The sequence below is a fragment of the Polyodon spathula genome, chromosome 26 (genome assembly GCF_017654505.1).
Source record: "Polyodon spathula isolate WHYD16114869_AA chromosome 26, ASM1765450v1, whole genome shotgun sequence".
In the NCBI taxonomy this organism is placed as follows: Eukaryota; Metazoa; Chordata; class Actinopteri; order Acipenseriformes; family Polyodontidae; genus Polyodon; species Polyodon spathula.
In genome coordinates, this window is record NC_054559.1 from 7,547,767 (window position 1) to 7,563,317 (window position 15,551).

Here is a 15,551-nt window from a genome sequence, read left to right on the forward strand (position 1 = left end):
TAATTTTGCAAAGAAGAATGGACAGAAATTGCAGTGTCAAGATGTGCAAGGCTGGTAGAGACTTATCCAAATAGACCCATGGCTGTAATTGCTGCCAAAGGTGCCTCTACCAAATGTTGATTCAAGGGGGTGAATACTTATGCAATCAATTATTTTCTGTTTTGTATTTGTAATTAATTTAGAACAATTTGTAGATTGTATTTTTCCCTTTGACATTATGGGCTTTTTTTGTTTTGATCAGTGGCAAAAACTTCTAATTAAATCCATTTTGATTCCATATTGTAACACAATAAAATGTGTAAAAGTCCAAGGGGGTGAATACTTTTTAGAGCCACTGTACATATGTGAGCAGGAGGATGATGGGAAATGTAGTTCTGAGAGGTCCATGGGGGTACATGTGAAGCCATCTTTAGGCAGGGAATGCAATTTTAAAGTTTAAAAAAATATGTCAAAATGTAAAAATAAAAAAAGAAAACAATACACACCTTACATAAACACAAATCAATTCAATCTTAGTCAAGTAAAATCAGTGTAGAGCAAACAATCTTCCTATTAAAATGTCTGCAAATGTTCCAGAGCATTAGGCATTGGCTGCCAAATTTTCTGGTTTGCAGCTATTTGCTTTTGATTAAAGCAGAGCTGATAAGAAAAAATGCCTCTCTAATTTTCAGCTATTTTCATAATTATGCTCCAAGACATTCTTGAAGCATTTTCAATACTATATTTATGTAATTAAAAAAAATAATAATAATAAATGATCTTGGATTCATATTTTCCATAAAACATTTTACAAATGTTTATTTTAAAAAAAAACTACCATGTAATACTAGACAAACATGTGGTGAACGAGATCTCTTCTTAATCCAGGCCATAGTTTGTATTGATCCTTCTTGTAAAGGAGTTAGGGCTATAAAAAGTTACAGTAACCCAGCAAACTCATTTTAAATCAACTAAGATAATGAGTATATAGTAATTCACCAACCTGCCCCTCAACAATCCATTTTGAGATGGAGGTTTTCCCGTCATCGCCTGCGCGAAACTTCAAGGTGGCAGAGCGAGGGCTGATGTTGGAGATAATGAGGTTGGACGGAGCACCAGGGAGTTCTAAAATAAAAAAAATATATACATATATAAAACAACAATTCCGCTTCTATTAAAAGTTGTACAGATTTCAATAGAAATCAGAAATTCTCATTGAGGAAAGTCCTGGCCTAATTGCACTGCTGAACTGCCCGGGAGCCTGTCCCTAGACTCCTCAGCGAGCCTTGCACACTTTCTTCTCCCTGACTTTTGGATGAGTTACAATTGACACTTTATCAACAGGGATAACAGCTTGTGTTTAGCTCCTAGCCATAGTCCATCGCTGGAGTGAGACTCAAGAGACAGAGAGCAGCAGTGTGCACATATCATTTTGCAGAGGCAAACACTGAACACCACTCCACTGTCACGATTTTTGATTCATGGCTGAGCTTCCACAAAGACAATATCAGATTAAAACATCATTATCCAAATAATGATATTTGATGGGAGAAGAGATTTCGGATGATCACGATTTGGATCAATTCTGATCATCCTATAGCATAACAAATAAAAACAGAAAAATCTGCAAAACATGAAACATTGATGACTTTTCCAATATATGTACAGCGCATACCACTTACACAAGCACCTTTTAGTTTCATTAGCCTTTAAAAATCTAATCCTGTAATCTATTCTAATCTAATCCATTACAATCTATATGGGTCTTGATCTAATGAATTTGGGGGCCCCATAAATCACTAACGTCTCTAGTGTTTTGGATTGTCCACTAAGCAATAAGAGTATTAAATATAATTTATATATATATATAATATATATATATATACTATATATATATCTATATATAGTATATATATTATATATATTTTTTTTTTTCTAAATTCTGTTTTAATGAATATAGCCTGATATCAGAATATTGTTCTGAACAACCACTGACACCTTTAACCTAGAACAGGATATGACACTTATAAATAACCCAACTCAAATAAAATGTATTTAAACTTTGTTAATCTCGTGCCCTACAGTTAATATATTCTGTGTCACATCAGTGTGCCCGTATAAAAGTTTACCGCAAAATGTAATAAAGCATAGTGGAGTAAAGCATTGGTCAGCATTGTGAAGAACAGTGAGGTATGGTAAAGGATATTAATAAAGTCAGAAACCTATGGTAAATGCACAGTATAACAGTGGGAAAAGAATGCTAACGCTGCCAAAATACTATTCAAAAATAGCAGGTTAAACTTGTGTAAGGGTGTAGCTGCAGTCGGTTTCAGATTGATCCTCAGCAATGCTGTCTACTGCTTTGCGCTGGCATGTTGCTCTTACCTGGTGGGACTCCAGAGGAGATGGCTGAGGAGGTGACCACACCCATCCCAGCGGCTGTCATCGCCGCCACCTCGATGGTGTAGGTGGTGAGGGAGGTGAGCCCTGTGACCTTGTACTCCAGAGTGCTGTTGGGCAGAGTGCGCGTCACTCGGGTGGCATTCCTACCATACACCTCCCACGTGACATGATAGCCTGAAAGCGAGGAGGCACGGAATGGTCAGGCTCTTGTGCTATTGTAAGTTTATTTAAGTTTATTTATTCATATTGCTGTACATGTACTCTATCTACACCTTGGCCCTCATTCATACATTTTTAAGAACTGTTTTAAGGAAAATAGTAAGCAAACTTGTTACATTTGCAGACGACACAAAAGTAGGAGGAGTGGCAAACACTGTTGTCGCAGCAAAGGTCATTCAAAATGATCTAGACAAGATTCAGAACTGGGCAGACACATGGCAAATGACATTTAATAGAGAAAAGTGTAAGGTACTGCACGCAGGAAATAAAAATGTACATTATAAATATCATATGGGAGATACTGAAATTGGAGAAGGAATCTATGAAAAAGACCTAGGAGTTTTTGTTGACTCAGAAATGTCTTCATCTAGACAATGTGGGGAAGCTATAAAAAAGGCTAACAAGATGCTCGGATACATTGTGAAAAGTGTTGAATTTAAATCAAGGGAAGTAATGTTAAAACTGTACAATGCACTAGTAAGACCTCATCTTGAATATTGTGTGCAGTTCTGGTCACCTCGCTATAAAAAAGATATTGCTGCTCTAGAAAGAGTGCAAAGTAGAGCGACCAGAATTATTCCGGGCTTAAAAGGCATGTCATATGCAGACAGGCTAAAAGAATTGAATCTGTTCAGTCTTGAACAAAGAAGACTACGTGGCGACCTAATTCAAGCATTCAAAATTCTAAAAGGTATTGACAGTGTCGACCCAAGGGACTTTTTCAGCCTGAAAAAAGAAACAAGGACCAGGGGTCACAAATGGAGTTTAGACAAAGGGGCATTCAGAACAGAAAATAGGAGGCACTTTTTTACACAGAGAATTGTGAGGGTCTGGAATCAACTCCCCAGTAATGTTATTGAAGCTGACACCCTGGGATCCTTCAAGAAGCTGCTTGATGAGATTTTAGGATCAATAAGCTACTAACAACCAAACGAGCAAGATGGGCCGAATGGCCTCCTCTCGTTTGTAAACTTTCTTATGTTCTTATGTTCTTATGAATGTTTTATTCAGTTTTTATCATTTGTATTAATTAGATCAAGTTTAATTGTAGTTTAATGTTCACTTTTGAAAGCACTTTTTAATCTGAGATAAGGTTTCTAAACACTATCTTAAAAATCCTTAAAACAGTCTTTACAATGTAATAAATAGGGCCCCCTTATGAATGAGTTAAGAATGTATATTAAATAATTGCACTTATGGCCTTCTGGCCCCAATCTTTGGGGGAAAATAAATAAAAATCACAAAACCTCTCATTTACGTATTATATCTAATCATAATCATGTTTACTGAACATTCACTTTGCAGCTGTTTTTTGTAACAGGAATGGGAATCAAAAGCCTAGTGAATCCAGGTGTATAAAACTTTTTTAGAACATTTTGAACCCAGCTTAATCAGGTAATGCTGAAACTCCAGGCTGAAGTGTCAAGTTTTATCCAGTTAGCTGAGCCTTCAGCACAACTCCCTGCACTATGCCATAGTGTCTAACAGAGACTAATAGCCAGCAGAGGGCTTGTATAATTTGCTGTTTATCTGGAGTATATTCCCTCAAAGTCAGCAGTGTTTTCCAATCACAGACTGTCCTTTTACATTGAGACACTCATACATCAAAGCTTGTACCAAAAGACCAAGGAAGAAGCGAGGATACTGAACTTTCAAAAGAAAACAATGTGTTTGCGAGCGGCTAACGATGGATACTGTTGAAAATACTTTAATCTGCATGAAATCTGCTTCATCTGTGTTAGTTTGTTCATTTCAATGCTTGATGGTTGTCTGTTTGTTTATTTTCTTAGAAAAAAGGGTGGTAGCAGGTAACCTTCATTTAATTGGGTGCATTTGATTTTCTAGCTGTTACAGCATCTGAGGAATTGTTTCCTGGTGGAAACTTCTAAGTAGAGCTGTGTGCTGCATAAGACTGGCCACAACTGAATAAGCTTAATATGTTATAATTAATAGATTTTGAAAACCTATCCGTGTATAACCCCATTTCATGTTTAATTAAAGTTTAAAAGCTGGTGACCCAGTGTTCCCTTCTGGCCCACAAAATGAAATGCATCATTATAAATGGGAAACTGAAGTAGCTCCCTGCAATCCAATTCATAGTAAAATAGGAAATAAATACATTGTTGATTGGGATAGCTCAGAGTGGAGATGCTGACACCCCTTCGCATGAGTATCCTAGTGAAAACTATTTAAATCAGTGTTGGTTTTTAATATTACAGTAGAACCTCAGCACATACTGTAACTATGCATCACATTAAACAGAAACCAGGTCTAAAGTTACTGCAGGGCTCTGCCAAACCAGCCGGTACTGCAGGATGTATTGCCGAATGGCAAAGCCCGCTGAAAGGAGAGTGTTTTGGAGCAGACTGCGGCATGGCTTTATGAAATCTGATTAAGTTCAAGCATCGTGAGGGTCCAGACCTCTCATCCTTGGGGCTTTACCTGTAATGATCCCATTCTTCTCCTGTGGCTCCTGCCAGCTGACTCTCAGAGACATGTCCAGTATTTCAGTGAAGCTCAGGTGCCCTACTGCTCCAGGCTCTGGGACAGAGAGAGAGGATAGATCAGCATGCAGCAATACAATGCCAATTACAGCGCGGTCGGGGTATCGCAAAAAAAAACCCCAAAAAACCACAACATAAAAACAAAAAGAAAAAATTCTTAAGATCGGCACAGGCTTAAATTTTTCTTAGTAAAGGAAAACTGTCAGTATTTGGGTTATTATTAATTAATATTATTTATTTCTTAGCAGACACCCTTGCCCAGGGCTTACAGTTGTATACAAAAGAATACATATCAAGAATTACAATACAATTAAGAGCAAGACACAAAATACAAAATACAATGAATTCCTACATTTATTTGGTTTTTCAGATTTTAAATTCCATGCATTTGGCTCATGAGCAGTAATATGCACTGTCAGGAGACTATAGACCAGAGCAAGACTCACATTACCTTACTGCTTCCCTCACTTGTTAAAGAGTTGAGCAGCTGGGGGCTCCCGCGTGGTGCATCCAGTAAAAGTGCTCCGCTCGAGAAAAATAAATAAATAAATAAATATCTAGTACTTACTGTCCTCGAATGTCTGTACTAACTGCTGTGAACTGCGTGGCCCATCTCCTGGGGTAGTAAAGCATAGTACAGAAGTGAGATACCAGGTAAACTTCTTCAGCCCGGTGATGTATCCAAGAATGCGGGTTCCGTGGAAATCTGGGGTTATAGTTACTATGGTAACAGTGTCAGGCGAATCTTCTGGCCAAGCTAGGAGCTGGAGAAAATAAATGTTTGCAGGTACCAATAAATAAATGTATAAATACACTCCATAAACATTAGGTAATAAAAGTAACAGCACGTTTATAGGTTTTCATTGGTTAAACAGGATTAATCAAACAAATGAACCTATAAAAAAGAATGTCAGTACAACTAAAATAAACCTCTGCTTTGACGTACTTTTATAAGGTGTGTCTTGGAGTCCCGGCTGCAACTGATAACTGTTCCCTTATAACAAAACACACACACACACACACACACACACACACACACACACACACACACACACACACACACACACACACACACACACACACACACACACACACACACACACACACACACACACACACACACACACACACACACACACACACACACACACACACACACACACACACACACACACACACACACATATATATTCCAGCTAAACAGCAGCATAACATGGTCATGGGCTTTCATTGCAGGATGCACCGTACAGCTGTCAGAAGTTATTTCTGCACATCCATTCGCAGCACGTCACATTTTTTTCCCTTTCGGAAGTACTTTAGTAACAACAAAGGATGTTAATATAGGATAAAGTACAATTCTGCAGCTGTCACAGGACAGCGACCCAGTGCTGGCCAACACTGCCCCTCAGCATGAAACACAGACACAGCAAATGTAAACATGACATTTCTCAGTATTAGATAACTCAACCTATTACCTGAATATGTATTTGTAAAAGCTGTATCAACTTGCATTTATACAATAATAAAACTAATTAAAAAGGCCTCCGATTTACTTGACTTATAAATAAATCACTGATACTTAAATGGAAACAGAAATGAAATACAAATTAGGTTAGCGAAACTGTGCCAAATGTCACTTAAGTGTATTGAAACATTAGCCTTGCAGGACCCAATACTTCACGTGTCAGTTTCCAAGGTTACCATAAGCATGTCAAACAGACACAGTCGATGCTGTGTCTCCATCTGTTTTAATCTGGATGTTCCTGAGACAGTGGAATGACCTGAAGCGGAACCTCTTGACAGATCATCTCAAAAGCTTAGCAGTGTAGGACAGGTCAGTGCTTTACCTGAATGTGAGAACTCGACAGAAGCTTGCACACTAAAGCAACTCTCTACAGGATGCAAACAATCCAGCATCAAGTTACAGGGGAACACCATCTCACAGTAGAGGATGTCCGACAGATGGTCTTGCCAACATCGTGAAGATTATTTCTGCGTTTTCTTATTACATCAAGAGGTATTACATTTGGTGTTGGTGGCAAATACGTCAACTCACGTTCTAAATAGACTGTTCTGTTCTCATTCTGCTGTGGAATGTGGGTAGTAAAATAGCTTCATATCAATCCTGCAAAAAAGCTTCACATAGAACAAACCAAAGTGGTAATTCATTGTCCTGGAAATGCATCTATTAAACTGGTAAAAGTATTTCTGTTTACAAAGGCATGTTATTAATAAGAATATCAGATATTATAATAAGATATTGTTAAAGGGGAAGATAAGCTTACTTTGTAACCCTGATTGATGCCGTTAATGAATTGCTGGGGAGGAGGATTCCAGGAGAACTCGACTGTGGTGGATGTCAGGGCCTTTGTCTCAACATTTTGTGGTGGAGCTGTTGGCACTAAAAAGTGACCGTGGAAAGAGAAACAAAATAAAAATAAATATTAAAGCTTCCTCTGTTCATAAAAGTACAGTTTCAACGTGTAGAAGAGACCATCAGGCTTCTGTCGCAGGTGCGATACTGTTACAGATAGCTGGAGACCAACAGCTTCCACTAATGGAGTCACAGTCCAGACTACAGTGCAAAACAGAGTTCTGCAGGAGACTCAAGCTCTGTTTGTGCCAGGCTATACATAAACTTACACATCATCTTTACCAAATACAACAATGAGCATGGTGAAAGAGTTTGACATGTCTTACGAACCAATATTGCTTCAAAGGTCACATTTAGGATTAAACTGAACCTCAAACTCCCATCAAACTGTCAGTCCACACACATACACACACACACACACAGACACACACACACACACACACACACACACACACACACACACACACACGCACACACACCTTGCCTTTCTTGAAACATCAATCAACTGAGGAACAGTTGTGGCTGCTAATTAAAGCAACATGTTGATATCTAAGGTTCCCCCAGTCATATAACTGGAATAGTTTAACCTTATATCAAGCAACGTGTGTGAAGGTAATTAGACCAGGGGGGTTAGTAGGGCTTGTGTACTGATCATTTTTTTTAAAGCTTTTTGGATTAGACTTGATGCATCAAAACACCTGAGCGATTCACACATTAATTATTCAGGACAGCTCAATTAACATGTCACATCTCCTTTACAATCAGAGTGCTGCCTTGATTGACAGCTGCGTAATTGTGAGCCCCAGAGTCAAAGAGCAACGAGACTGCAGAGATGGACTCTGAAACCATGGTTTCCTGGCTGTCGTTTCTCAGCTTCTAATCACTAACCACAGATTGACAGAGAAAAAGCAGGAACATTTTTTTTTTAACATACTGTATTGAAATGCATAGTGCATTGGCAGATGGGCTAAGGGGTGACTGGGAGCATCTTTTTACCACGATGATGTTAAGCCTCAAATGTCAAGCAGACTGATAAGAAAGGTTTCCAAAGTAACACTGACATACATGCAAAGCTGGATTAGTGGAAGCTGCAGAACGTTAGGTTATTATCATAACCCTGGTTCCCTGAAATAGAAATGCAACCATTACCGTAACCGAGCCTGTGACACAGTCATGGCCCACCCCAGAGGGCACGAAAGGACTGTGCTCACTGATCTCAGCGTAATTTTTCCTTCAAGCCTGCTGTAATTATGGACGCAGCGACCTTGAAGGTTAATGATTACATTTCTATTTCAGGGAATGAAAATTTGTACCAAAGCCGTCACAATGGCAAGATTACAGAACGACTGGAATGCTACAAGGCTAAGCCAAGAGGCTGCCCTGTGCTTTATCATATGGAACCCCAGTAACAAGTAGCTTTGAGGAGGTGATAGCAAGTAAGAAAGCAAGAAAGCCGCTTTGAGCGATACAAATTTCAGCTGAATGCAGGGGCTCAAATTGAGGCTTCATGAGTACAGTAAGCACCACGTTTTGCCTCCAGCGAGGAACAATATCCTCCATAGGCGGCCAGTGCCGCTGAGCCCTTTTGAAACATTGTCCTGCAAGGAAGTGAGCTCCTGGGAAGACCTAGTCAATTTTGACAAGGCAAGCCAAAATGGCTGCTAGATAGACCTTTAACGTGGAGGGGAATTTCCCCTCGTCAAAAAGGTCCTGCAAAGATTATGTATAACTGCCATGGGACAGGTTGTTGGTGTCAAACCCATGAGGCAGACACCACATGTGTAAAGTACCACACTTTTACCCATACTGGGAATGCATGGACAGTGCTCTGGCATTCTGCAGGGTGTCAATGACCCTTTTAGAAAGCCTCAGACAGCTCAAATGCAGCCGTTCAGGGGCCAGACCCAGAGCTGCAGGCTCGATGGGTTAGGATGCCATAAGGTCTTTCGTGCCTGACTGAGCAGGTAGTGCCGCTTCGGCAGTCTCCACGGCTGGCTGTTCAGGATCTGCATCAGGGTTGAAAACCAGTCTCCTCAGCCAATAAAGGGCTCCTAAAAGCATCTTGGCCCAGTCCTGTCCGATTTTCTCCAGACACAGCAGGAACAGGACGAGTGGTGGAAAGGCGTATAACAGATGCCTCGGCCACTGGTGTGCCAAGGCATCTATTGCCATTGCGTCCCCGCCTCCTATTATGGAGAACGAGAGGGCACAGGCAGTTGATTCCTGGGAGGCAAAGAGGTCTATCTCTGCTCTCCCGAACCTCTCTCAAATGAGGCTCACCACCTCAGGGTGGTCTCCACTATGAGGCGCTAGGGACTCCCCTTGAGAGGAGGTCCACCCCCCAGTTTATCACCCTGGGTAGATGTACTGGCTGCATTGAAAGGAGGTTCTCGTGAGCCCAGAGCAAAGGTTTGCGGGCCACACAATGGACCCTAGGCAACATGAGGCTGCTCTGGTGGTTGATGTAAGCCACCACTGTTGTGTTGTCTGTACGGACAATCACATGTCTCCCTCGAACCTTCAGCAAAAAATTCTGCAAGGCCAGGTAAACTGCCTGCAGCTCTAAACTATTGATGTGGAGACCCTGGAGAGTTCCACACACCTTGCACATCCTGGACATTCCACACAATGGCCCAGCCCAGTGGTGACAAAACCCTACTGTTGAACCAGGCACATGCGCAGGAAACCCAATGGAACGGCCTGTGAAGCTGCTGCTATCGGGCTCAGAAGTTTCTGGAACATTACTACTACTGTGAGCACTCTGTTGAGCTGAAAAAGCTCCAAAGAGGTGGCTATTCTATACTTTCTGTCATCCAACAGAGTGGCTAGCATGGCCACGGAGTCCAAGCACACTCCTAGGCTCAACCATTGAAGGTGGCCAGTGACAAGTTCCATGTGGGCCTCTACTTGTGCTGGAGACTGGGCATAATTTAGCCAGTTGTCCAGATAATTGAGCACTGTGTTGCCTTTGAGTCTCAATGTGGCCAAGACAGTTTCCATGCACTTTGAGAAGGCACAGGGAGCTAGGGAGAGGTCAAATGGCAAGACAAGGAACTTGTACACTGTTTCCTAAAAGGCAAACCATAGGTACCTCCTGTGTACTGGCTTTATGGGGATACTGAAAGAGGAATCCTTGAGGTCCACCATGGTGAACCAGTCACCTGGCCTGATTTGCTGCAACAGCTGTTGTATTGTCAACATTTTTAACCTCCTTCGGCTCAGATACAGGTTGACCAGTCTGAGGTTGAGGATCGGTCTGAGGCCACCTTCCCACTTGGCACTAGGTAGTATCTAGAGTAGAACCCTTCCTCCAAATGGAGGGGGTCTCGTGCATATAGTCGGTTTTTGCAACAGAGCTGCTACTTCCTGAGACACTACAGCGGCGTCCTATGGGTCCGTGATGGAAGGGGACCGTGATTGAACTGCAGCGAATAGCCAGTCTGAACAGTAGTAAGCAACCAGATGTCTGTGGTGCACTGACGCCAATAGTCCAGATGGCTCCCTGAGAAGGGGCTCTGGGCCTGTGGCAGAAAATTGGCCAGCTCTGAACATCACCTCTGGCAGCGGCCACAGACCAGCTGTGCCAGTCTTGAAGCTGATGGGGCCTAGGGCACCAGTTTGAATGTATTTCAAAAAGAACTGGGAGGTACAGGTGGTAGGCTCGTTGACAAAAATCAACTGCCTTGTTTCCCCTTGTGGCAGGAAGGCTGGGTGGGTGACGTCACAGACCAGGAAGATAACAGGCACGCACACCAGAACTTCAGAGTGAGTCGCCACTGCGCTCTTTTTTTTTTTATTAAATAAACGAAAATAAAGCAAACAAACAAAAGACATGTACAAAAACACACAAAACAAACATGGGCCAAAACAAACAATAAACTCAGTAAATAATACAAATATCGGCTGAAACACAGCCAGCCGTATAGCAGTTGCTTTGTTTACCTTGTGCTTCATGACCTCTCACTCTTACTGTAAAACTTTCTCCACAAAACTCTCTCTGACGGAGAGGTTCCTGCCTTTATTTATTCAGCTGTGCCAGAGCTCGATTGCTTGTCAATAATTCAGTTATGCTCAGGCACATTGTAGTAGAGTTTAAAGGGATGGAGATTTAACCCCATCCACACTGCCAAATAATAACAACCATCATTTTTTTTTTTAAACAAACACAAACCAGTACATTCAAACAATACTAACAATACAAACTAGTACTTTTAAATCATAATAATACCCAAATAATATGTACCCCGTCACACAAGCCTGCTGTGTCCCTCTTGATTAGCGGTATCAACTCTGCTGACAGGACTGGGATGAGGATGCAACCACCTCTCTAAGAGGTTGATGGGGAAGAGCACTGAGCACAAGCAAGGGATGCAGAGCACTCCTTAGAGCTACGGGATAGCGTGCGCTTGGAAAATGGGGCACAAATGGGGCGCTTGCATGTCTCACAGGGATAGAACCCGGGAATGATGCAAGAGGCAAGCAATGCAGTTGTACAGTTGTCAAGACCCAAGCGGGAACGGTTTGGTACCGGACTCGTGACCTGAGCACCAGTTAGTAGCGGGCTGGATCCAGATCGGTACCTTTAAGGTATTGGGTCGGTTCAGTACCAGTTTGGTGTATTTAACATGGGGTCGGTACTGGTTCAGGACTGGTGCAGTAGTGGTTTGGAACTGTTTTTCACCAGGCCAGTTGGGTGGCCTTTGCACCGTGTAGGACTGGGTCGCTGAATATAGCAATGGGTCAGAACTGGGTCGATACCGGATTGGTGTCTTAAGCTCTGGGTCGGTATGGTACGGGACGGCACCAGGTCAATTCGGTGACTTTAGCGACGGGTCAGTACCAGTTCGGTGAATATAGCAATGGGTCGGAACTGGGTCAATACCAGGTTGGTGTCTTAAGATATGGGTCGGTATGGTACGGGATGACACCGGGTCAGTTCGGAGACTTTAGCACCGGGTCAGTAAGGGTATGGTCCAGGACGGTACTGGGACGACGCTGGGACCTGTACGGGGTGGCAGCATACAGGGATGCCCACCTGTAAAAGCCATTGGTAAAGTCATTCAGTCAGTACCACACATGAGACTGAGGGAAGACTGCTTGTTAGAATGGACGAACAGCCTTCGCAATGGTGATACTAAAAAGCAGTCACCAAAACGGCATCAAGATACTGTGGTTTAAATTGCTTAAAGCAACAACAACCAAAGAGAGTATCTTGCTCCTGCGCAGTGCTGCTCTTGCTGCACATGTGCTGAGCATCACGTTACAGACAGGCCTGCATGTAGAATCTGTAAAAGAACAGAAAACATACAAAGAAAAAATACCTTCTCAACAAAAAACAGTAATTAAACAATTAAATAAATAATTTAAAACACGTCATATGGTGCTAAAAAGCAAAAACAAGAGTTAAAATAAGCTCCAGCCAGAGCTATGCAGCCTGGGGGGAGAGCACCAAGTCAGCTGACTAATGTTGCTAGATCCCCGGGAAGGAGCGACTCAAGCCTCTGGCTTCACATGGCCGCAGCAGGACATAATGAGCAACAGGCTGTAGTGTATACAAAATGCATAATTAGTAAAAACTATTACAGCGATTAGTTATTAAAATACCACATATAATTTGTGTAAAAAAACAATAAATGCCATATAGACACAGATACAAGCAACAATGAACTTATGTAAAGAAGGCTCTGCGATCACATCAGTCTTGAAAGGAAAAATGCCACTGAGATTTTGATCCCTCGGGGGCGGGCCACGACTGCGTCACAGGCTCGCTGAGCAGCTTTAGTATACAATATTCAGGCTTCGGGTCTTTAGGAGGTAAATACCCATATGGTAATGGTTACGTTTCATACTTGATAGGGAACCTCAATTGAGGAGAGCAGATTTAGGTGATTAATCCAAACCATTTTCTCTTCTGCTGTCAGTCCAGTTGCTCCAAGCACCAGATGGCCAGGGGTCTGGCCACTCTGCAGTACAGATGCCAGCTTATATGGTAGCCACGTTTATTGGATTTGGCACTTGACACTAGGAACTTCAATATGTTTTCACTGGGTTAAAAGGTTGTCTGTACACAAAGGCATAAAGATTGTCTGTGTAGTGGATTTACAGGGCATAATCCACAACACAAAAACCTCATTTCAAAAGCTGTAATGTAAAGGCAACACAATAGGCAGAATTATTGCATGCAGACTAGAAAGTCGGCTGTGAATAGCTTTGAAATGTCAGGCACAGGTTTCTGTCATGGCATGAAACAAGTCTGTTAATATAAATGTGTACTTTTTAATTAATGTAATGTTGCACAAAGTAGTTTTTATTGGTTTGAATAGAAGATAAAATATGTATTTAAATGAAATTGAGTGTTGTTTCACAGCAAAATATTATTTACTGGTTAGGACATTGTTTCTGTATTTTCCCCTCCGATATTGTGCTCCTGAGATAGCAATTGCCAATACTGGTACTACTGTAGATTCATCTAGATTCAGATATCGGCAGTCACCTTGCCATAAACGACTTTTTTTCCCCCACTAGGTCAATTAAAATAAATCAATCCAGTCTTATCAGACATGGTTGGTTATGTGTCTTGTCTTGTAGTGATTCTGAAATGATGATTGCTTTGGTTATATCTTCAACTGCATCATTTATACAGTTTCACATAAAACAAATTGGTTAACTTAATGGTCTCAATTAACAGTTGCCCCTGATTTAACAAAACTGTAGGTTCTTAAAAATAATAATTTTAATGGCCCCTGTGAAACCTCTCAATATTTTTATAGCTTTCCTCTTACAGTATTCTACAGTAGCTGAGGGCCCAGTTCTAAGATGTCTGTAAAAATGTACAGACAGAGTTTAGGCTACTGTGTGAAAAATACAGAATCAGAAATAGAAAGGTACATGAAGATTTTAAGTACAGTTATTACAATCAATTCAGCTTAAAGAAAATATTACAGAAATGAAAATAAGACTTCAATTGTATAGCAGTGTGAGCCAGTCCTGGTCCTATGAGTTTAATAAGACACACCTGAGCTTGTTGTGGCCAATCAAGCTCATAGCAAAACCTAGAAGTGGTGAAACTGCTTTGTGCTCCTATGGTATTGGAATCTGATGGACAACACATGCTCACTGTTTTAATGCTATGGTTTTAGATTGTATACCCCAGTTAAATGATCTTGCCTGTTAGTTTTAATGTTTTTTTACATTATTTAGAAAAGCAAAAGCAATCTAATAAATACAATGCCCCAATTCTCCATCCAAAAGATCAAGCGATTTCAATCACTAACCTCCCTGAAGTGTGTATTCTGTCACAGGATGGCTGAACACTCCTAGCCCGGCTCCAGTGTAAGCAGCCACCTGGATTTCATACTGCGTCCAGATGATGAGGTCCCTCACCAGGCAGTAGTTAATCTCTGGGCTGGTGATATTCTTCAGCTGGTACTCGCCGGGAAGGCCAGCAAGCCGATACCTACAATTAAGAGTCACAATCATAAAATGCATCTTCAGACAGCAACAAATACATCTGAACTGCAATCCACTTCAATGCATATAATTAAGATTTAAAAGGCTCAAAGCACATTATCATTTTTGACACATCAGATGAAAATTAATCTGTACAGTAGCTGTTTCATAGAAAATTCAGAGGCATAGTTCCCTTGTACTGATTGTTTTAAAGGAGTTTCCCACCCTGGTCCTCTAAAGTAGTGATTCCCAACCTGTGGTCCGTGAGTAAACTCCAGATGGTCCGCAAAATTCGGTTAAGCAGTTCTAACCAACACAACAAACAACTTGTGATCCTATAAACACAATCATACTGAAGTGTCAATCTGGGCCTGTGAACACGATAAAAACACACTTAATTTCCATTTGCACTGCTGTGCCACCATCATTTGCAGTACAGCTTGTTAACGCATATTGTTGGATAGGGGAGGAATTGAATTTCACTGCTTGCTTGTTTGTTTTTTCATGTGATGTCACTGAGACGGGCAATTCGTTTTTAAAGGGCGGACATATTTTCAACAGCACAGAGAAACAAAACATGACACAAGAATTTGTTTAAAATATGTGAAAACATTATAAATCTG

The 15,551-nt window shown here is 41.2% G+C and overlaps 1 protein-coding gene across 1 annotated transcript in view; it reads right to left on the reverse strand.

Annotated features, from left to right (window-relative positions):
• LOC121300447 (protein sidekick-1-like) overlaps positions 1-15,551 on the reverse strand; it is an 82,708-nt gene that overhangs the window by 49,176 nt on the left and 17,981 nt on the right. The window contains exons 8-13 of the mRNA XM_041229022.1: positions 14,754-14,935; positions 7,391-7,506; positions 5,674-5,869; positions 5,044-5,142; positions 2,365-2,556; positions 983-1,104 (exon numbers count right to left, since the gene is read on the reverse strand). Of these exons, the coding sequence (XP_041084956.1) occupies positions 983-1,104; positions 2,365-2,556; positions 5,044-5,142; positions 5,674-5,869; positions 7,391-7,506; positions 14,754-14,935 (907 nt within the window). The remainder of the gene's footprint in view (positions 1-982; positions 1,105-2,364; positions 2,557-5,043; positions 5,143-5,673; positions 5,870-7,390; positions 7,507-14,753; positions 14,936-15,551) is intronic.